Raw genomic sequence first — 22,322 nt, forward strand, 5'->3', positions numbered from 1 at the left:
TACGGCTCCCGTGGTGCCGCCCGTGCCGGCGGGCCGAGGACGAGGCGGGGCGGCCCCGGGCCTCCTGCGAGCCCTGGGCGCTGTAGTCCCGCCCGCCGCGCTGCAGCCTGGGACGGCCACCGCGGCCAGCCTGGCTCCGCCCTGCTCTCCCGGCCACAGCGCGGGGTGGAGGCCATGGACGTCAACCAGTCCAAGCAGGAGCACTTGCTGGCTCTGAAAGGTAATGATAGCGCGGCCCCGCCGGCGGCCGCCCGACCCTGCTGCGGTGGTGAAACAGCGTGTTCGATCCGCAGCCGAGTGTGTTTCTCCCCTCCGTCTCAGGTGGAGGTGGATCAGGGGGCGGCCCGGCGCTGGGGCCTGTGGCGGGTGGTGCCCCAGGGCGCAAGGAGGCGGCGGGGGCTACTCTAAAATGCCCCGCACACGGGTGTGCATCTGGCATGGTGGGGCTGCTCGGCGTGTCCGTGCTTAGCACAAGGCTTCGGTTGTGAGAAAATGTTTAGTTAAAATTTCCTTTTCAATTACCCTGCTCCCTCTTTTGTTTGTTTTTCCGGACGAATGGACGTAGTCTTGAACTATGTCGGGGAGGTTTTAGGCTGGGCGTTAGGAGGGATTTCTTCACAGAAAGGGGGATTAGATATTGTGATGGGCTGACCAGAGGGATGATGGAGTCTCTGCCCTGGAGATGTTTGAGGAAAGGCTTGGACGTGGCACTGGGTACCATGCTCCGGTTGACATGGTAGTGTTCAGTCATAGGTTGGACTCCATGAACTCAGAGGTTTTTTCGAACCCAGTTGATTCTCTGATTCCTCTTTGAGTGGATTTTGCCCTTTTCACCTTGTGCTGTATGCATAGCTGCCAGGCTTACTTCCTTGATTCGAGGATCACGAGTAGTGAAAATAAAATCGTGTATGTCTCTTACATGCCTTGCAAAATTCATACAAGAGAGCCCTCTGAAGTTTTTGATGATTTCTGAATAATAAATGCTGCTAGTTATGTCGGTGCAGTAAACAGTTGGTTGCAATCTCAATTCTGCAAGCAGTCAGGATCAGTGAGGGTGCCCAGCTGGATAAAGTAGTGCAGGTGTGGGGCTGATTTCAGAGCCCATCTTTTAGTTTTAAAACATTCCTGGACAGAGTTTTTAATGGTGTCTGCATGTCATAGTAAAATCTGTTAACCATAATTCAAAGCGCAACAAGCCCTTTTCGAATATGTGTATGTATATACACACAGAACAAAGTCAAAACCTCGAAAACGTGAAACACCATCAGCTGACAATACAAATGGATATTGATAGTAACTAATTCAAAGCAAAAAGTTTTATGATGGGTCATTTTACTTTCATAAGAAACCAGTGCAGTCCTTGGGCTTGTATTGAATTTGGTGCAGTGTCCAGGCTGTAGATTTTGCAAAAAGAAGTGGGAAAGATGTGAGGGCTTCTTTGCATTGTGACTATGTTAAAGAGAATTTTAACAGTGCAATGATTAGGAAATCCTTGATTTTATTATTTTAGTATCATTTTATATTACTGATCAGGGAACCTGAAATGATTGCAAACTTCTTAGAGGGTGGGAAAACAGGACAGCAATAGAGTGCATCTTATATTTACGTTTCATAGCAGTGTTTGTAGTTTTCCCTTCACCATGCTTCTGCATTTAATGTATTCTTTTAATGGAAGTATAAAGCCTTTGAGTACTTAATGAGTTTTTTAGTTATTCTAAAAGTCTAATATATGGAGTTATCAGTCCCTTGAATTAAGGTTGCATGTATTGCTTGGAAGCTCTGAGACTAAAACTGAGTGTTGTAGTTCTGATATGAAATGGAAACATGCAACTTTTATTTGCCTAGAGCACTTCTCTTTTAACTTTTTGCTTTAAAAACTATTATATTGGTCAGTACTATACAGGAAGGGTTTTTGTAACACACATGTTGCTTTATATGCCCTGGCTTAAAATATTGATGTGTAGGAGAAAAACATTTTAAAAAATTTTGTCTGCTAAATTTGAGAAAGTAGGCAGTACTAATTTTATGTCTTTTAAGTTACATCACAATAATATGGCAAGAATAGTGATGGATGGCAAGTGTGAGATGGTGACAGTAAAAGAATTCTCTTGCGAAGGGGCTGTGTTGGATAGACAGTGTGCATGTGGATAATGTTCAGTGTACTGAAGTTACACTGGTAGTGGTGGAATATAGCTGCTAATGTTCAGCCTAGATAAAGTAGAATGTTCTGATACATACATCACTTATTTTTACTACCTGATTCTTTTTTGGAAAATGTCCTAACAAATGTTTGTCTTAACGTGGTAGTATCTTATTGTTTTGTAATACTTCTACTTTAGGTCCTGTTTTCCAGTGATCTTTGCATCAAGGAAAAGGAAAGGGCAAGGAATTTCTTGTAAATAAGATGTTTCAGTCTAGGTTTGAGAATCCTAATCAAGAGACTTTTCCTAAGAATCACTGGATTCCTCCGGTACAAGCATGGAAGTGGTTTTGCATTATCGACCACATCAGAGAGATGTAATAAAACTGCAGAAATTTGCAGAAGCAGCAGTGAAGGAGTTTCCCATTCGTCAGTTACCAAGATTTGCACCCTGGTTTCCAAATGATTTATACCGACTTCCCCTCAAACCAAAAAAGCAGGCACCTGCTATTTCTCGTGAGGAAGCTGAAGAATTGAAACATCTTTTTACACCTTCAGAATGTGTTACAGGATCTCCTGATTATGACTGCACAAAGAATCTCCTTGAGTTTCAGTGTAGCATGAAACTTGGTCCAACTTTAATCCAAGCACGAGCTGTTCACAGACCAATTAACTTGGATTATCAAGGACAACCACCACCTAAAGGAAAACAAAAGTTGAAAAGGTCTTGGAGTATCTCTCTTCCTAGCACTAAACTTAAAGAAAAGGTTCTTCCTTTATCTCAAGAACTGCAGAGTAATTTGGAAAGACTAAAACTGCATGCGTTTTATAGAGCAAAGTGGACAATTGAACAATCTATTTGTAATAATCAGAATTTGGAGGACATCTGGATAAAATTGAATAGACTGATCAAGGAGAATGAATTGCCATCTTGCAATGCTACTATCCGAAGATCTGTGGGACAAATATGGGTTTTCTGTGATATATTATACTGTGAATATGTTAGAAATATTCTTAGGGAAAAACTAAGCCTTACAGATAAAATGAATTTGCTTGTACATAAGTATGGAATTATATTTAGTTTATAATTTAAGATACAATTTAATAGTAACATTACTGTCTGGAGTACTAGAGTTTTTAAGCAGTTTAGAATATAGAGACTTAAGAACAACTGATGAATTAATAAGCAAAAAAAACCTACTTAAATTACTTTGCTACATTTTTCTAACTAACGATATATGTCTTTAATTTTGTTTTGCCTGAAGACTTATGGTTCAGTTAAGATTAGTAAGTTTCTGTTTGGCTTAGTACTGCATTTCCAGACTATTTTGGCAAGCTGTGTCAGACAATAAAAATCTATGCTTTCAGTCAAACAAAGTACATCCTTTCTGCTTCTTTGAAACTAGGAGAAGGAAAAATGTTTTTAAATGAGTTGTAATAAGTGCTATTTTGTATCTAATTATTTTTGATATTAAGACTTTCAAGATCTGATTATTCCTGAAAATAAAGTGTGTGAGAGTTTTTTTTTAATGAAGGCATATCCCTTGCATGAAGTACAGACTTACTTTATGTGGCATATATGTGCTGTCTTAGTAATGTTAGCTGTACTTTTCACTGAAATACTAATGATAGCTTCAGTAGAAATTTGTACTGAAAAATATGAACCATTTAATAATTGCTGGTTTACAGCTTTGGTAAGAAGATTACTTCTTCCAGATGTTTCTGTTGTTTTGTCTCTAATTAGATTGGGAACAAGAAAGCACTAGTGACCACTAGAAAGTGCTTCCAGCTACAAGTAAGGAAATTAAGAAATGAGACTTCTATACATAAACCTCTATTTGTTGTCATTATGGAAGGTAAAGGTCTCTGAGGGTTTGAATAGTCATAAGTCATGAGCTCATCATGACTTTTTGTCACCTGAAAGAATGAAGTTTTCGAAGGTCATGCTGTCCTTGCTCAATTGAATGTTTGGAGGGTCGGTAGAGAAGTTAAATTGGGATTGGTGTGACTACAAGGTATGCATTTCTCTTAGGCACTTCTGCTAACTCTGAATAGTTTTGCTCCAGCTGAAGATCAAGGTCTATGGCATCTGGAAAAGGAGGAAAACAAATGTATGATATTTGTAGATTGTTAGATTATCATTAATGCTAATCAAATAAAAGTGTACGTAAGCATAACAGATACCTCTGTGTAAAAACAAGTAAACTCCCCTTAGACTTTGATTTACATTATGTATTACATCCTTATGTTGTATAATTATATTATAGGCATTACATTTTTTTAAATATTAAAATTAAGGATATTGCTCAGTTTGGGTCATTTACATATATTTTTGAACTCTGACTGAATTTTAAAGGGGTCATACATTGATATTTGGAGTGTTTGTGCCATTTAAATATGACCGCTTAGCAAAATTACTGCAAAATGCTGTCTAATGTAACTGAGGATCATTTTTAGTTTTGTAACTTCTACAGCCAAATTATTTCACTGAAATTGTATTTCTGACTTTAATATTAATAGTAACAGTGTGTTTGTGCATCAGCATTTTTGAAGATATGCAATATGATTTGAATTTTATTTGATGTTGTATTTTGTGTCTAGGGTCTTAGAAGAAAAGTGCTGAGATGTTGTCCTGCAAAGATACTGTATTTTCTAATATTAATTTGGTAGTCTTATTAAATATAATAATATATCTCTAGTAGTTTTTCTCTGTTTTGACTTCATTCTGTGATGTATTATTTATTGCCTGAAATGTCACTAAACTTTCTTTAGAAACAGTCAGCAGCTACTAGTTTATAGAGACTTAGTGTAAATTTGAATAAAATTAAGTAATGCAAATAATACAGTCCCACTATATTAATTGATATACTGACGAAAGAGCTAAATAGCCATCTTACTAAACAGAAGGAGGGATCACTGTCACTGCAGCTGTCAGCTTTCTGCTGCTTTGGCTTATATGTGAATAATGATAAATGCTCTTCTAGCCATGAGCACCTCAGCTGGGTAAGTGTCATGTAATAAAGAGCGAACACCACCTTAGACTTCCCTACAGAATTATTAGTCTTGGGTAGCACCAGTGTACCAGCTGAAATCCAGACTTTCTTTTTGTTCTGTTCAAGAAATGCTTGGTTCATATGCACGTACAATTCAGTATTTTATATTTTTCATTTTCAATGTTGAATGTGGTTCCCCGTTTATTTAGTTCTATGTATCTTTTTAATACACCTCATGGTTTTAAGCCTTCAGAAGTCGTATTTTTCAACTTTTCACCATACAAAGAGAAAATATTACCTTTTTTTATGTGAAAAGTGAGAATTGTTTGTGTCAATGCTAACATGCGTAGATCTGCTGTGTGGTAGTGTAACTTCTTGTGAACCAACAGCCCATTGTACCCAAATGGATATTGAAGTAATTCAATACTTTACACCACTGGAGCCAGTGAATGCTGTCTGGATATATAAGTCCTACAAAATGCAGTAAAAATAAAGTCGCAATACATGTGGTCAGTGCAAGGATTTTGATTAACTTGTTGCAGTCAAGATAAATCCTTTTAGTTTATTTTTTTAGTTTTAGTTGGATTTATGTTTGTTAAGTTTCAAAGAAAGAAAACCCAGTGATTTTTACATATTCAAATCAAAACCTAAGGTTAAAAATGCTCAATTTTGTTACAGGTGAATGGTTTCGTGATAAGCTATATGCAAGATTAAGGCCGTGGTTAATGTAAATGTGGAAGAATTCTTTTAAAAAGCAGCATCTTAAAGCTGATATATAAGTAAAAATAATGTAATTTTGAGAATGAATTAAAATAGACTTTGAAAATACCACTTTCTTGAAGTTTTTTAAATAGCAAAATCTCAGTGATTTTGATTTTCTCAGTATCAATAAAATAGTTTTGTTGTAAATATGTTCCTCAGGTTTTTGTGATGATTTTCCTGTCTTGAGTTTAAAGGTTGTGGCTTAAAGAAAAAGCAGTTATATAAATAATGTAGGCTTTTAGACTTGTGACTCTACCCTGTGTATGTGTTGTAGATTAGGGTGTAAGTGCAATTCCTTAGAGACTGGTGTTTGACTGAAAGGGTCTGTCTTAGCCATCATATCCCGTTCTAGAGCAGCAAGGATCACAGGACAGGTGCTTAGCTGAAGAAGTCCACAAAGAAATTAAATACTTTTGAGGACCACAAAGCCCTTAACGCTGTAACAGGTATAAGACCTTTAGCACATAAAATTGAAAGCAGTAGATGTCAGTACACTAAGGGAACAAAGCAAGAGGGAGCAGTGGCATTACCAGTATTCTTGGATCTCAGAATAGCAGGGAATTTTTTTATATTGTGGAAGTCCAGGTGATCCAAGAAGGTGTTACCTTTCTCAGGCTAAGTTTTATTCAGTGGCTGTGGTTTGGTGGGGTTTTTTTGGTGTAAGGAGAGCAAGACAAAATTATACTTTTAAAAATCTTCTAAAAATATTTGGTTAATTGACCTGTGATTTGTTTTCTGATTTTTGCAGTGATGAGGCTAACCAAACCTACTTTATTCACTAATATTCCGGTGACTTGTGAAGAAAGAGATTTGCCAGGTAAGTTTTTTCTACTGTCTGATTGTTATGTATGTATTGCAAGGTTTAAGCAATGTGACCATCTAAGATTTAGATACTGGAGTAGTCTTATGACCCAGCTCTCTTAGAGGGTGTCCCAGGTTCGACTTGGCTCCCAGCCAAGTGCCTGGATCCCAGGGACAAAACCTTCCCCCTCCCTTTCACTTTCTCCCAGCTGACCAAAAAAAAAATCAAAAGAACCTAAACCGAATTAAATTTTAAGTGAAAGATTTATATATATATATATAAAGAAAATTATATACACTATTACACCCCCAAAAAGGGAAAAGGGAAGGGAAAGGAAAAAGGGATAAAAAGGGATAAAAAGCCAAATACTCCCCTCAAGAGAAAGCAAGCCACACCACACAGCTGCCAGCACTGTCTGCCTCTCAAGGCCAACCAGATGTGCTAGGCCTCACTCCCTCGCCCGGGCAGAGTGACAGTAGAGCTATCTCCACCTCCGGTCTGCCGGAAGAAAGAGAGCGAGAGCTTCCTTTCTTTCCTTAATTATACTTTTGCTTACGTAAAAATCGTATGGAATACTGGGAACATGACTTTGGTTCCTTGGTTACAACCTGATCCCCAAGGAAGGCCTAAACTCAAAACCACTACATTCTCCACCCCTTATTCCATACTGTTTTTACGTAACACTTATATTTCACATATTTGCTTATATCCCGCGCATATATACATATATATATATAGTCCTTTGGAGTAGTTGTCTTGTGGTAGAAGATCAGCTTCAGCATTAACAGTAGCTTGGTTTGGATTCTTGGCACTTTGGTTACAATCACAGCTCAGGTTTAGGACTGGTTCACTGTCTCATCATCAGATACCGGTATCAGCCTTGGTCAGGTCTCTCTCATTTGGCGGTTGGTTTCCTTTAAAACAACTTGAAGCATAAAGTTATTTTTTCCCCAAGGATAAATTTCCTTGAGGACACACTGCATCATGGGTCGATCGGGCTAGGAACAACTCTCCCTTATGTTACCAGTCCAGGTCTATTTGTGACACTTCAATTTGCGCAGCTCTATCTGCTTGTCTGTTGTTACAATGTTCTTCGTTGGCTCGACTCTTGGGTATATGGGCATTTACATGACGGACTCTCACATCTAGTTTCTTTATTCTAGAAGCGATGACCTGCCACAAATCAGCAGCCCATATGGGTCTTCCTCTACGCTTCCAACTCATGTTTTTCCATCGTTCTAGCCATCCCCATAGGGCATTGGCTATCATCCATGAGTTGGTGTAGAGGTAGAGCCTTGGCCATCCTTCTCTCTCTGCGATGTCCAGGGCCAATTGATTGGCTTTGAGTTTCGCAAACTGACTCGATTCGCCTTTACCTTCAGTATCCTCTGCCACTTGTCGGGTGGGACTCCAAACAGCTGCTTTCCACTTCTGGTTCCCTCCTACAATGCGGCAAGAACCGTCAGTGAAAAGAGCATAACGTGTCTCTTCATCTGGCAGTTGATTATATTGTGGAGCTTCTTCAGCTCGTCTCACTGGCTCTTCTTCTTCATCTGCCAGACTGAAGTTCCCACCTTCAGGCCAGTTAGTTATGATTTCCAAAATTCGAGGGCGATTTGAGTTTCCAATTCGGACACGTTGCATAATCAAAGCAATCCACTTGCTCCACGTAGCATCGGTAGCATGATGTGTGGGAGGCACTTTCTCTTTGAACATCCAACTCAGCACCGGTAGTCAGGGTGCTAGGAAGAGCTGCGCTTCAGTGCCAATCACTTCTGAAGCTGCTTGTATGCCTTCGTATGCCGCCAGTATTTCCTTCTCCATAGGGGTGTAGTTGGCTTCAGATCCTTTGTAGCTTTGTCTCCAGAAGCCAAGTGGTCGCCCTCATGTTTTGCCAGGCACCTTTTGCCAGGGGCTCCAGGAGGGACCGTTATCTCCAGATGCAGTGTAAAGTACATTCTTTACATCTGGTCCCGTCCTAACTGGTCCAAGAGCCACAGTGTGTGCAATCTCTTGCTTGATCTACGTGAAAGCCTGCTGTTGTTCAGGACCCCATTGGAAATCGTTCTTTTTATGGGTCACAAAATAAAGAGGGCTCACAGTTTGGTTGTACTCCGGGATGTGCATCCTCCAGAAGCCTATGACTCCCAGAAAAGCTTGGATCTCCTTTTTGTTTGTCGGTGGAGCCATTGCTATGATTTTATTGATGACCTCGGTTGGAATCTGGCACCTTCCATCTTGCCATTTCACCTTTAGGAATTGGATCTCTCTGGCAGGCCACTTGACCTTGCTTTTCTTAATGGTGAAACCGGCTTTGAGGAGAACCTGAATGATCTTTTCTCCTTTGTCAAAAACTTCTTTTGCTGTGTCCCCCCATACAATAACGTCATCAATGTATTGGATGTGTTCTGGGGCATCACCCTTCTCCAGTACAACCTGAATCAACCCATGACAGATGGTGGGACTGTGTTTCCACCTCTGGGGCAGTCGATTCCAGGTGTACTGCACGCCCCTCCATGTGAAAGCAAACTGCAGCCTGCACTCTGCTGCCAAGGGAATGGAGAAAAATGTATTTGCTATGTCAGTGGTAGCATACCACTTCGCTGTCTTGGATTCCAGCTCGTACTGGAGCTCCAACATGTCTGGTACAGCAGCACTCAATGGCGGCGTTACTTCATTCAAGCCACGATAGTCCACTGTCAGTCTCCATTCACCATCGGATTTGCGTACAGGCCAAATGGGGCTGTTGAAGGGTGAGTGAGTCTTACTGACTACCCCTTGACTCTCCAATTTCCAGATCATCTTGTGAATAGGGATCACAGCATCTCGACTGGTCCAGTATTGTCGCCTGTGTACTGTTGAAGTGGCTTCTGGCACTCATTGATCATTGACTTGCAGGAGTCCTACAACAGAAGGATCTTCTAAGAGACCAGGCAGGGCAGACAACTGCTTGGATTTCTCCTCAATCACCGTGGCTACACCGAAAGCCCATCGGTACCCCTTCAGGTCCTTGAAGTATCCTCTTTTCAGGTAATCAGTACCAAGGATACAAGGGGCTTCTGGCCCTGTCACAGTGGGATGCTTTTCCCATTGGTCTCCAGTCAAGCTTACTTTGGCCTCTACTGCTGACAACTCTTGCGACCCTCCTGTCACTCCAGAAATAGACACAGTTTCCGTAGTCTTGTGTTCAGACAGCATCAGTATACACTGGGCACCGGTATCTATCAAAGCCCGGTATCTCTGTGGATCCGATGTGACGGGCCATTGAACTCATACAGCCCAGTAAACCCGGTTGTCCTTCAGGTCCCTTTCCTTCTCCTGGCAGAAGGCAGGGCTCCTCTATTAGTCCTTGTCAGAGCATTCAGTGTCGGATGTCCTCTTTGCTCCACCAGTGGCCTTCTTGTTGTCAGGAAAGTGGACTTCAGCCTTCTTGTATTGTGGAGATCGCAATTGTTTTTCCACAAAATCCGCATCAACTACAAAGACAAGTTTCTTGTTGGCTTCCTTCTGCTTCAGCTCTTTCACTCTGGCCTGAAGTTTGTAAGTATTTTTTTCATATTCTCTCCCTGATTGTGTAGGTAGGACCACAGCTGATTACGTGATTGATGGTTAGGGCCCTTCTTCCTGCGTGTAGGGGGAGGAGTTGTTGACCGAGATCTGGACCAAGATCGAGGTTGAGGTCGAGCTCGTGGTCTAGACCGCTTTACTGGTGTGTCTCTGTAGTCTCAGGAAACGCTGTCATCTCCATCTTCGTAGTCATCCTCATATTGAGAATATTCATAATCTCCTTCCATTCTTCCCTTAAAGTGGGTGAGTTGACGTTGGACATCGGAAAGATTTTCGAAATTCTCTGCTATAGTCTGTATCCACTGACACATTGTTTCTACATCCGGTTCATCCAACTTTGGATGGAATGCTGAAATTAAGCAGTTGATGTATTGTGCAGGGGCACCTTTAATCACTTTTCTCCACGTTGGATTGGTACATGGGAGACTCGCGGGGTCTAAGATATCATAATAGTCCGGATTACTAAAGATAAGTTCAAGCATGGCAGTTCCCAAAGATATTGCACACCTTCTTCTGCAGTTGTCCATTTTCCTGGAGAACTTGTTAAGTACTTTTAAACGGCTATCTCTCTCTCACCGCATTAAGGATCCTAAGCCAGAGACTATGACTATATGGCTTTCGTGGTTTTGCCCAGTCGGTCAGCCCCTAGGGCTGAGGATGGTTTTGTACAGGTGATTTCCGGACAAAAAGGCCAATCAAAAATTCAGTGACGCCTTTGCTAATTACATCTTTAAGAAAACAGAAGAGAAGACTTGTTGCACAGTTAAAAAAATTAGAAGCAGCGGCCATGTAGAAGAGCGGTGGGCCCCAAGTGGGCCAAGGCCTCTCCTCCCCGGGCTTGGGCCGGGGGACGGGGGCAGGTGCAGCACTGAAGCCTCCCTTCTCTCTTGTAAGTGAGTGAAGAAAAAAAGTTTAAAAGACTAACTACTTGGACAGAAACTGCTGCAGAGAAATTCCAGCGAAGAGATAAGGAACTTCCAAGGTCAAAGCTAGCAGCTGAACCTACAGCAAGAGAAGTAAAGTTCGAAGTGGGAAGAACTGCTTCTTCCCCTTTCGCTCTCTCTCTTCAGCAGGGAAAAGACTGAAAAGTAATTCCTGCCACCTGTGAAGATTTGTTGGGGTGAGGAGACCCCCCATGCGGCTCACAAAGGAGCTTGTGAATGTACCAGAAAATAGAAACTTCATGAGAGACCTGAGGTGAGACAGAGTCCTGTTGAAGACTTTGTGGCCCTTGAAAGGGACGATGCTTATGCTGGAGTGAGGACAGCTCGGATAAGCTTAGGATCTCAGTGAGAGATCAGTGCTACTGGTGCTGGAAATTTATAACCCTGAGAGAGACAAGACTTACGCTAGAGCGAAAGATGGCTCGGGTAAGCTTGGGATCTGTGTGAAAGATCCATGCTACTGCTAAAGATTTATAACTTTAAGAGAGAGAGAAAGCCTTACGCTGAAGTAAAAGCGACTCGGGTAAGGATGTTGGCATCCATGTGAGTGTGGAATCCGTGCTAGACCCATGCGGAGAAGTTTGCTAAGGACTGTTTTCCCATGGGGAGGGACCTCCATAGGGAAATAGGGGTAGACTCTTAAGCCATTATCCCCTGTAACCCCGTGGAAGAAGATCCATAGTAAGCAAGTGTCCCCTTGCAAGCCTATGGAAGGAAGACCCTTCAGGACCTGGGTAACCCCCAGCCTTCAGTCTTAGCCCAGGACGGGGGTAGGCCCAGCCCTGGAGGCCAACACAGGGTGAGAAAAGCGAGAGAGAGAGAGATGAAAAAGTTCCAGCAGTGACGAGAGTAATGCTGCAGAATTACTACAGAGAGAGCTGGAACTCCGAGAATGGAGAAAAGGACTACTTCTCCTCCTTGGACTCGTATAAAGGGAGAAGGAGTATTTCTGTACATACATAACACTTTTACCTAAGTAGAATTATTATAGATATAGTTCTTCAGTAGTCTATTTTACTAGTAATAAATATTCATATTATTTTCCCCAAATCATGTCTCTTTTGTCTGCATAAACCTTCTCTCAGCTAATAGTAGTTGTGTGGGGAGTGGAAAACAAATTGACCCGGAACAAAACCATGACAGAGGGGGAACTCTGAAACAGCAGTATATTTTAGATTTGGTAATAATTAAAGGAAGGTGCCAAGGTGCACTCTATAGCTCTTGGCCTACAGCTTTGAAAGCTTAGTGATGATACTCAAATGCATGACCTCAAAGTCTGAGCAATTAACACAAAATTGAGTGCAGTTCTGTGAGAGAAATGTGTAAGTGGAGAAAGCTTGTCATTACTATCTTTTTTTTATCTGGAGAAAACAACCTGGTGATTAGAACCAACACATGAATGTTTTATGGAAAACAGTTTTGCAAGACAGGTTTTGAATTGTTTTATGCTTAGTGTGGCATCATAAATTGGAAATCCCTGAGTTGTCCCACAGAAATAGTTGAAGTCTAGAAGTCAAGTATAAGAGTCAAAGGGAAGATTCAAGAAAGAGGATTGTGTGGAAATAAAAAGCAAACAGGGGAAGAAAGTAAGTGAGTTTGATTAGTTCTGTTATGTAACGTGCTTTACTTGGGTAGAATTTCCCGTAAAATTCAGTGTTAATTTGAGCTATGCCTTTGGGATTGTGCCCTTCAATATGTATACTGAATAAATTATTGAACACAAGTGCGTCGAAGTTAAATTATAACTTAAAGGCAGGCCTATGGATATATATTCTCCCCCTAAATAAGTTTATTGTAAAATAAATATATTTAAAAAACCCCTACATCTGAACAAGTGATTGTCTAACTTAAATGTAGGCAAACCTTTAGACTTAGAAAATATGTAATTAATAGTGACTTGACATTTCTACAGGTAATCTCTTTAATCAGCTCATGAAAGATGATCCTTCTACTGTAAAGGGTGCAGAAACTTTGATGTTAGGAGAAATGCTGACGCTGCCTCAAAATTTTGGGTAAGAATGAATTGTAGCTGTAGCATGCAAGGTTTAGGATTCATTTAATAATAATGTGTTTATTACTTCTCTTTGTATTTGAACACCTTTGTAATGCAATGAGATTTTCAGTAATTTTAAAAATAAACTGTGGTTTGATTTATAAATCTAAATCTATCTACATACATGTGTGTATGTGCTGCCTGATGTTTCTTTTCTGTAGCCTGACTGAATTTAATAAGCATTGAAAGTTGGAAGAGATTTGCAGCTGTGGGTGAATGACTAATGGAATGCTCTGCTATAAACCCCATCTTACATTAACAGAGTTTACTACCATGATGCTTTGGGTACTGGAAGCCATCTTGCTCTTCTCAGATATTGAGCTGGGAAAAAAAATCTGATTTGTTTGTTCTCTTTTGAGGCTGTTTGTCTTAAAAGGATGTTTTCAGAAGTATGGATGCGAAGATGCCAATGTTCTTCTAGGATTTAATCTGGCAAACGTGTTTGCATATAGTTTTTAAATTAGAACTAAAAGATGTTTCAGTGACATGTTCTGTTTTTTTAGTAACTGTTACTAATTTTTTTTTTTTTCCTGAACTGCAGAAACATATTTCTGGGTGAGACGTTTTCCAGTTATATTAGTGTGCACAATGATAGTAATCAGGTTGTCAAGGACATACTGGTGAAGGTATGTGAAGATAAATCTACTTACCGGAATTCTAAACAAATATGATGAGTATGTTTTCTGACAATATATTGTTTATATATAATGCTAATATATAGATTTTAGGAAACATGTCACTTTTTCCAATGCAGAAAATATACTTGGAAATTAGAAACAGTGAGACATAAAAATAGAAATTATTATAGAAATCTTTAAAGATTAAAATTCAAAATTATGATTGTGTCAAAAAATGGGTATATTACATAATCACAGAGTCATTGAAGTTCGAAAAGACCTCTAATATCAACAAGTCTGACTGTTAACCCTGTCCTACCAAGTCCACCACTAAACCATGTCTCTAAGTGCCGCATCTACACCGTCCCCACGGGGTTGGTACTCAGCCACTTCCCTGGGCAGCCTGTTCCAATGCTTGACAGCCGTTTTGGTGAAGAAATTGTTGCTGCTATCCACTCTCAACCTCCCCTCGGTAAACTTGTGACCATTTGCTCTTGTCCTATTGCTTGTAATTTAAGAGACTCACCCCCATCTTGCTGCAATCTCCTTACAAGCATTTCTGGAGATCAACATGGTCCCTCCCCTCAGCCTCCTTTTCTCGAGGCTGAATGGCCCCCAGCTCCCTCCGCTGCCCCTTATCAGTCGTGCTCCAGACCCTTCACCAGCTTCATTGCCCTTCTCTGGACACACACTCTTCTATGCAAAGCTTCTCTGAAGAATTTGTCTAGCAAAACTTGCACAGCAAAAAATACAGAGTTATGTTCACTTAGTTGCATGCTCAATGGGGTCGTCAAAGCAAGTCTCTGTGAAGTGTACACTGGTTTGTATTTTGTATGAGTTATTTTCTAGTGCTGCTTTGTTTTTTTGCGTTTCCTGTTTAACAAATAAAACACTGAGATTAGAAATTCCAAAAGTCATTGTGGAACTCAATGTAAAAAGTAAATAAAGATTTTATAAACTGCATGTTAAAGAACTAGACCACTCGCAAGTTTCAGAACTTTTCTTTAGCTCTGATAAGTATCTCATCATCTTAATATATAATATGTATGAAAGTGTGTAGGGTACAAAATGCTCAGTGAGACCTAGTACTTTATAATGTGAGTTACTTTCTTCAGATGGTTTTAAGCAGCTGCAGTTCTAACCAATGCTTTGTTTTTCTGTCTCCAGGCTGATCTTCAGACAAGTTCTCAGCGTTTGAACCTTTCAGCTTCTAGTGCTGCAGTGGCAGAACTTAAACCTGACTGTTGCATTGATGATGTGATCCATCATGAAGTAAAGGAAATAGGAACACACATGTAAGGTTTTAAATTTTTCTATTATTGAATGATCTTAAATAAAACTGAAGCACAAGCATACTGTTCTGCTTTTGATAAAGGTTTAAAGTAACTCAAAATTATTTTTTAAAAAATTGTTTCTTTTCAGCTTAGTTTGTGCAGTAAGTTACACTATGCAGACTGGAGAGAAGATGTATTTCAGAAAGTTCTTCAAATTTCAGGTATTGTATGAAGTATTCCACTCTACTTTTAGTAAGTGTGTGAGTCTGAAAAACTGATTTTAAAACATTTGACACTTCGAAAGCACTTTTACATACCAAAAATTTGTTCACTTTTAAAAGTGAACTATTAAAAGCCATCACTTCAAACTCTACATGAACTGGTGGTTTCTAATTATCATACAGGTAAACATTTCAGAAATAATAAATATTACATCTTATAACGTTTTTAATATATAGAGAAAAGAATTAGTCTTAAAAAATCCCTTTTTATAGCAGCCAACTTTATGACTTTTTATTTGATACATCTAACCACTGATTTTACACTGTAAAATTCTGATTTTTCTTTTAGTGTGTGTAACCTTTTTTAAACTGGAACTTAGTGATTTGTTTTTTAAAGGAATCTAAGCAAAGATGGTTGATGTACTATATCTAACCCACAGAAGTAATTGACAGAGTTGAAACCTTTTGTTCCATCACACAAATTTTGAGACTTAAGGTTAGAGTAACTGAGGAAAGCAGGAAAATACTGTTATCTGTGAACTGGTACTGGCAGGAAAGAGTCTGTTTTAGCTGTATTTTTGATGGATGTTTGGGTTTTTTTTAGAGAAATATGTAGAGATTTGAATAATGTGGGCTCTTCCTCATGGAATAGAAGATACTCTCACAGAGTGTCTGGCAGTACAGGAGCATTATATAGTTTAGTCCCGAAGTTGTGTCAGGAGAGGTTTAAGTTGTTTACTAGGAAAAGATTCTTCACCCAGTGGGTGGTTGGTCACTAGAACAGGCTGCCCAGGTAAGCAGTCAGAGCACCAAGCCAGACAGAATTCAGGAAGTGTTTGGACAATACTCTCAGGCACATGGTGTGACTCTTGGGGATGGTCCTGTGCAAAGCTGGGAGTTGGACTTGATGATCCTTGTGGGTCCCTTCCCACTCAGGATATTTTGTGATTCTATGAAGGTGATTTCATTTTGTGGTTTTCTAGTGTTCTGTCTAGATACTTCTGAAAAAAATATTTCGATCATTAGAAGGTTAAATTGCCATTCATTAGAAAGAACATCCAATGTTCTAACAACATGTTAGTATTACCTGTGGGCCTTGAAATTGCATGAATTGATTAATCAAAGATGTATCTCCTGGCAATCCTAGGGAAAGTCATTCCATATCAGTTTTTGTGTTACATTCCTTCTTAACCTAGAATCTCTTCAGTGTTTCTTCATCTTTAGTGAAGTTAATGGTTCATCTTTGTGTGCTTTGTTTTGCTCTCCTTGTGAAACTCTCCATTTCTCCATTCTCTGTCCCTCAGCTTAGTGTTGGCTAACTCTGTCTCCTCTAGGCTTTCTCTGATCACTTACAGGTGATCTGCAGGTTTTTCACATCTCACATTCTCTCTGTTCCTTACCTTCGTTCTTGTCCAAGGTGTTGATTTTTCCCCTTTAGATTTTATATATAAAACTTTTTGTGCACATTTTTCTGGGGTCTCCATGCATGTTATAGTTGCTGTGGTTTTCAACTGAACTCTGCACAGACAACTTAATTGTCAAAATAGCTATGGCCAGCTATCTGTCAGATTTGATGCTCTTCCGACAAAGAAGGAAGCGTAAGAGCTTCTTAAAAGCTATATATTTATATGTACACTTTTACACCATCCTGTAAACAGTCTGTGATTCATTATGAGAAAAAGTCTTCACAGAGACATTTTTGCCATTTTTTTTTTAGATTTCACATTAAGACACCACCTAGAAAATCTGAAAACAAACCAAAAATGTTACAGAACACGAAACCATTTCTTTACAATGGGAATTGATGGCTGCTTGTGATCAGGATGCCACCAGCTATTTTACAACAAACAAAAAAATTCTCTTTGACAGATTCTCAGCTTCTTCAATCACATTTTTTAGCATCTTTTAAGTTGAACTGGTTTTAATCAGCTTCTTTTTTAAAACATCATACATAGTTTAATTCTGATGTGCCAAAGCTTTCTCTGAGTAATTAGCAGCATTATGCTTAAATACAGAAGGAATGATTCTTTCTGGGGTTAGGTTGTTGTTTAGCTTTGATGGGTGATTTGTGAGCCTCACAATAATTATTTATATTTTAGTGAGAGGTCACTTTAAATTTACTGCAATGAATGGAAAAACTTTTTTAACAGAAGAGAGAGAAAAAAATAGCATGTAGAAAAATTATTAAAAAGCTTACTGAAGCAAAGTATTTGGCTGAAAAAAGCCCTACTAAACCAGCAAAAGACCTAAATTAAAGTTTTAACTTTTTTCTGACTAGAGAGATAGTTATGAATGCTGGTAAGATTTGAACTTTATGCCTGTTATAGTGCAGAAATCTCTCTAAAGACAACTTTCTAATCTTGAGTTCTTCAGTGCTAAAAGATCTGTTTACAACTTGGAATGTTAGGGGTCTCTTAGGATGCAGTACATTTATGTGCAAACAAAAAAAGTTTACCTATGTAAAGGCAAATAAATGTCTTCAGCAATAGAATTAAAATTTATTTCTTTACAAGTGTAATAGAAGAATTTTTCTTTCAGTTACATCACTGTATATACATTTCATATTTGAATGTGTTAATTTTAGTGGCGTTATGTAAAAATTCAAGTACTTGAAAACCAACACCCGAGAATTGTTTTTATATCATGGAGTTGCTTTCTTTTGCTGATCAAATCTCATAAGACTAAAATGATGTATTGGCTTTTTTATTTCTTGAAACAGCTGCATTTTCAAGAAGGAAGTGAAGGCTAGTGTGGTTTGTTGTTAAAGCTAATCACATGAATAGTTCTCTATTGCATTTATTTTAGAGAAGCCCTCAGCAACTTTTTTCTGCAGAACTCCAAAGGACTTGTAAATATTAGATAATTTTTGCTTACTCTTGAAAGCAAGTGCAGACCACTTCAGGATCCAGGATGGATGTGATGTTATTTTAAAGACATACATCTACTTAGAGCACTGGCTTTGTCTGGTTTTGTAAGAGGCCAGTGCTTAGGTTGAGAATGACTTGTTTTCAGTATGAGAAAACTGCTTAGTAGAAAAGCAGTCAAGTGTGCACAAGTAAGAAGCAGTGAGTACGTACTCTTTAGTTGTGGGGCTTTAGCCAAGTCAGTTGTATCAGATATTCCATTATGCACCTATTATGTGTAAGACCAAATAGAAAAATAACACTTCGGTACAAGACCCTATCACTTCGAAACCGTTTATGCTGAAGTTGTCTGAGAAACCAATTGTCCATCTTTTTTTCCATTTTGTTCAGGTTCTTAAACCATTAGATGTGAAAACCAAATTCTACAATGCTGAGGTGAGATCTCTGTGTATTTGGGTTTGTTTTGGTATGCTGGGTTTATTACTTCATATTAGGTGGTTAGATTAAATTCAAAGTGCTTTGTAAGTACACCTTTCTGAGAAAGGTGATCAGTTTTAAAAGGAAAAAAAATTATGATAGATATATATTGTTTAGTTTTAAAATAGAGGGGCTCTTGATTCAGGGGTGAAAGAGATGATAACTAAGATAGACATGTCAGGACCTTAATGTAATTGACTGACAATTTTGCATATTTTCCAGTTGCCCGTGAACTCAGATACTTTCAGTTATTACTTGTATACTTAGGCTGATAGAGTACTTACTATAAGGGAGATAAATTGTTCACAAAGCAGATGACAACTTATCAGAGAGGGTAACATTTGAATTTTTTTAAATTTAAATCACTTAAATTTAACTTAAATGTAATTATGACCCTTCCATTCAGTAACTTAAGTTTTAGGTTTGTGACAGTTACACACAGCACTTTGAAACTGTATGATCTTATATATGCCTTGCATATTTATTTGGACATATTTGGTTATTTTTGGTAAGAATTTGGTACATGTATGTAAGGCACAGGCTTCAAACCATGTGTTGATCAGGTGTGAGATACATGAGTAGGGTCAGAATATAAGCACATGGTTGCATGCTTTATAGAACTGGTGTTATCCATAAGTGGGAATGTCTGGAAATGTCTTTTGCTGTGGTTTAACAACAAAAGAAAACAACAAAAACAGTCCTAAAAAATTAGGTAATTCTTCTGGGAGCAAAATAAACCCCTATTTAGTTTGTGCATTATATTGTTGTTTCAGGTATCAAATATGTGTTAGGGGAGAGGGGGACAGATACCTTAAATATTGCTGTCTCTCTATACTTTGTGTGTAAATTTTGTTTTGTGATGAAACACTTTATAGCTAATGGAAATCAAAACCTTTCTAAGGTAAATTCTGGGCAAATTTTTGACGTAGAGCAAAAGTATTCTTTGTTTTTACAAAATTGTTATACTGACTGGTCTTGAACTCCAGTTCTCAATTAGCTACCAATTCCTCATGGTAGAGATCTGTGGGAAGCTTTTGTGTTTGAGCTGGTATGTTTGGGTTTTGTGTTTTTGGTTTTTTTTTTTTTTCTCCGTAGAGGTTTTAAAAGGCTGTTTGAATGCCTTTTCTTATTCATGTTCATGACTTTGTGCAAGTCCCATTACTGTCTTACCCATATGATTGATTGAAAGAAACTTAAAAAAAATATTTTGGATTATATTAACTGAGCAATTCTCATTTGCCTAGGAAACAGATATAGTACCACTCCTATTTAATTTCTGGAAGTATGTAAAGCGTTGTTATATGTTGTGACCACAGAATTCAAATAAATTTTTAAAAACTAGAAATAAGTCTTTGGTTAGATGTTTTGTGTGATACTACATTGCTATGAAAGCACCAAGACATTGATCCTGTTATCCTTGGGAGCAGGGAAGAAAAGGAAATGGTATATGTCAGTTATTTAGTTAACGAAAGGTCTCTAAATGTTGGCTAACCAGTTATCATTAATATTGCAGGTATGATGCTGTCTGTTTATAATGCCTTTCACTAAAGTTATTTTCTATTAATATTATAATGATAATCCATAATTCAATTTTTTTTTAAGACAAGGAATGATGCTGAACCTAATCTTCTTGCTTGTTGCTTATATTGCAGTAGCATCCAAATCAAGTCAATCACTGAACACATTCCCTGTTGCCCTAACCTGCTGCAATCCCAGGATTGAATTACCTGCCCTGACCTATAGAAACTCTCTCACTGACTTTGATGGGCCTTGGAAAAGGCTTTGTAAAAGGTTCTGTTCACAGGGAGACAAATATGCAGACACTTAATATAAAAAAGTTTTCAATTAGAACTGGGTCTTTGGAATGATGGATATTCAAAAAAGTTTTTCCTGAAAGTATGCCAGATTTTTGTTATAACTTGCTACATTGTAGCTTTGCTAGGGCACATTACCACATTGTTTTTATTTTGAGACCTTATATATGTGGATACTTCTAATTATCTGTAAAATGGCAAGGACTGTTTTTCCATTTCATACAAAACCCATTGCATGAATTGAAATTTAGGCCAAACTTTAAACTTGCTCAAAAACTCCCTTTTTTTTGGTCAATTTGTTCTACCATATCTTGTCTGTGATTTGTGTGCCGTAAGCTCTACTTTGGATTAGTTCTGAAGCAAAGCTAGTAAACCATGTAACCAAACTAGCTATAAGTTATTAGAAATGTAGTTGTCATCTTTGTTTGCATCCATTTTTATTTATGTTTCTGTCTTACTAATGCTATCTTGTTTAGATGGTGCAAAAAAATGCAGAGATGCATTTTGTTTGAAAGTTAGCCTCCTTTTTCTTTAACATTTAACCCTAATTTCTCTAATGTCTTCTTTTTTTTATTTTCCCATTAGAGTGACCTCAGTTCTGTGGTAATTTTTATTTATTTTTTTATAAATATGTCTGCTTTTTTAATTGCTTACCTGTTTCTGTGCTTGTTGTTGACATTCTTTTACAAACATAGTGGAAAAGCAATGTTTGTTCTGCCTACCATAAACTGATGTTTTCTTGTCTTTTTATGTGCAGCTAATCACTTAAATGGTTAGCTCTTTCTTTAATACCCATTGTTGAAACTCAGAGTTGATTATTACAGATTACTTCTTGTGAGGGTCCTCCTATAAAATACCTTACCAAAATTTTACTAGATTCATTATTTGAAAACAGGAGTGACTGCCTCCTAAAATTTTTCTTATTTTGACCCTTGGAAATGTAGGTTTCACTACAGCACTACTTGTGTACGCTGTGACAGAACTTTTCACATCTGGTTGGTGGAGACAGTGGGTTTGAGGAGAGAGCAGCAGTTGGATATTCTTCATTCCTTTTGCTAGCTGGAACTGCACTTTCCAACTTCTAACTGCATGTAACAGTTGATTGAGTTAGTATGTTACTTCTGCAGTCTGATTTCACTTTAAGGTGTGCCTTATATTAAAATATAGTCATATTTTTAAGTATTTAAGGGGGGTTTTAAACCACGTGATATTAAACCAAATTACGAGTAACACAAAACTAACTTGCTTTTTCATTATGCTGCCTTGTTTTTTTCTTTTCCCTTTCAACTTAGCTTTTCTAAATTTCTGCTTATGGTTGCTGCTTTGAAAACAACTAAAATTTGGGTAAATGGACACTTTGAGCAATGGATTTTTGGGATATATATGGTATCAATTTTAGTGACATTAGTAGTAATGATTACTTAGAACCGTGTTTTAGTTGGGGTTATTTCCAGGTCCTGGAAGCGTGAGGTGTCTCTGTAACCCATGGAGCCTGCACGGTTTTCATTACCATATATGTACTATTGTTTGGTTTTTGTGCCTTATAAGCACACTAAACAACAGAAGTTACACAATCATTCTGTATTTCTCCTTCTAACATAATATTTTTGAGACTAAACATATTTTCACTTTTTTCCCACTTTTATTTTGTAATTTACAAGCAAGACTGCATTTGTATAAAGAAGTGATTTATTTAAACTGATTAAAAAGAAACTATAAACTCCTTTCTGTTTTCCTCAAAAAAGTACTTTTTAAAAATTTATTATAACAAAAAACTCAAACTGCTTCAATCTG

General features: G+C 38.3%; 2 protein-coding genes across 5 annotated transcripts in view; both read left to right on the forward strand.

Moving 5' to 3' along the window:
• The first annotated feature begins 111 nt into the window (after window positions 1-111).
• LOC114059385 (shieldin complex subunit 3-like) lies at window positions 112-3,452 on the forward strand. Its single transcript, XM_027887748.1, has 2 exons — window positions 112-220; window positions 2,340-3,452. The coding sequence occupies exon 2, from the start codon at window positions 2,479-2,481 to the stop codon at window positions 3,226-3,228; it is 750 nt and encodes a 249-aa protein (XP_027743549.1). The 5' UTR covers window positions 112-220; window positions 2,340-2,478; the 3' UTR covers window positions 3,229-3,452.
• Window positions 118-22,322, forward strand: part of TRAPPC13 (trafficking protein particle complex 13) — a 28,666-nt gene continuing 6,461 nt past the window's right edge. For 2 of the 4 annotated variants that reach the window (XM_027887741.1, XM_027887742.1), the window contains exons 1-8: window positions 118-220; window positions 6,644-6,712; window positions 13,121-13,220; window positions 13,803-13,887; window positions 15,046-15,173; window positions 15,301-15,373; window positions 18,628-18,672; window positions 21,114-21,131. In XM_027887741.1, coding sequence (XP_027743542.1) covers window positions 175-220; window positions 6,644-6,712; window positions 13,121-13,220; window positions 13,803-13,887; window positions 15,046-15,173; window positions 15,301-15,373; window positions 18,628-18,672; window positions 21,114-21,131 — 564 coding nt within the window. In that variant the 5' untranslated portion in view covers window positions 118-174. The remainder of the gene's footprint in view (window positions 221-6,643; window positions 6,713-13,120; window positions 13,221-13,802; window positions 13,888-15,045; window positions 15,174-15,300; window positions 15,374-18,627; window positions 18,673-21,113; window positions 21,132-22,322) is intronic. The other 2 variants (XM_027887743.1, XM_027887744.1) reach the window with 1 other exon arrangement.

This window comes from Empidonax traillii, unplaced genomic scaffold (assembly GCF_003031625.1).
Source record: "Empidonax traillii isolate 1590-97213 ecotype Southwest subspecies unplaced genomic scaffold, ASM303162v1 scaffold220:size741200, whole genome shotgun sequence".
Lineage (NCBI taxonomy): Eukaryota > Metazoa > Chordata > Aves > Passeriformes > Tyrannidae > Empidonax > Empidonax traillii.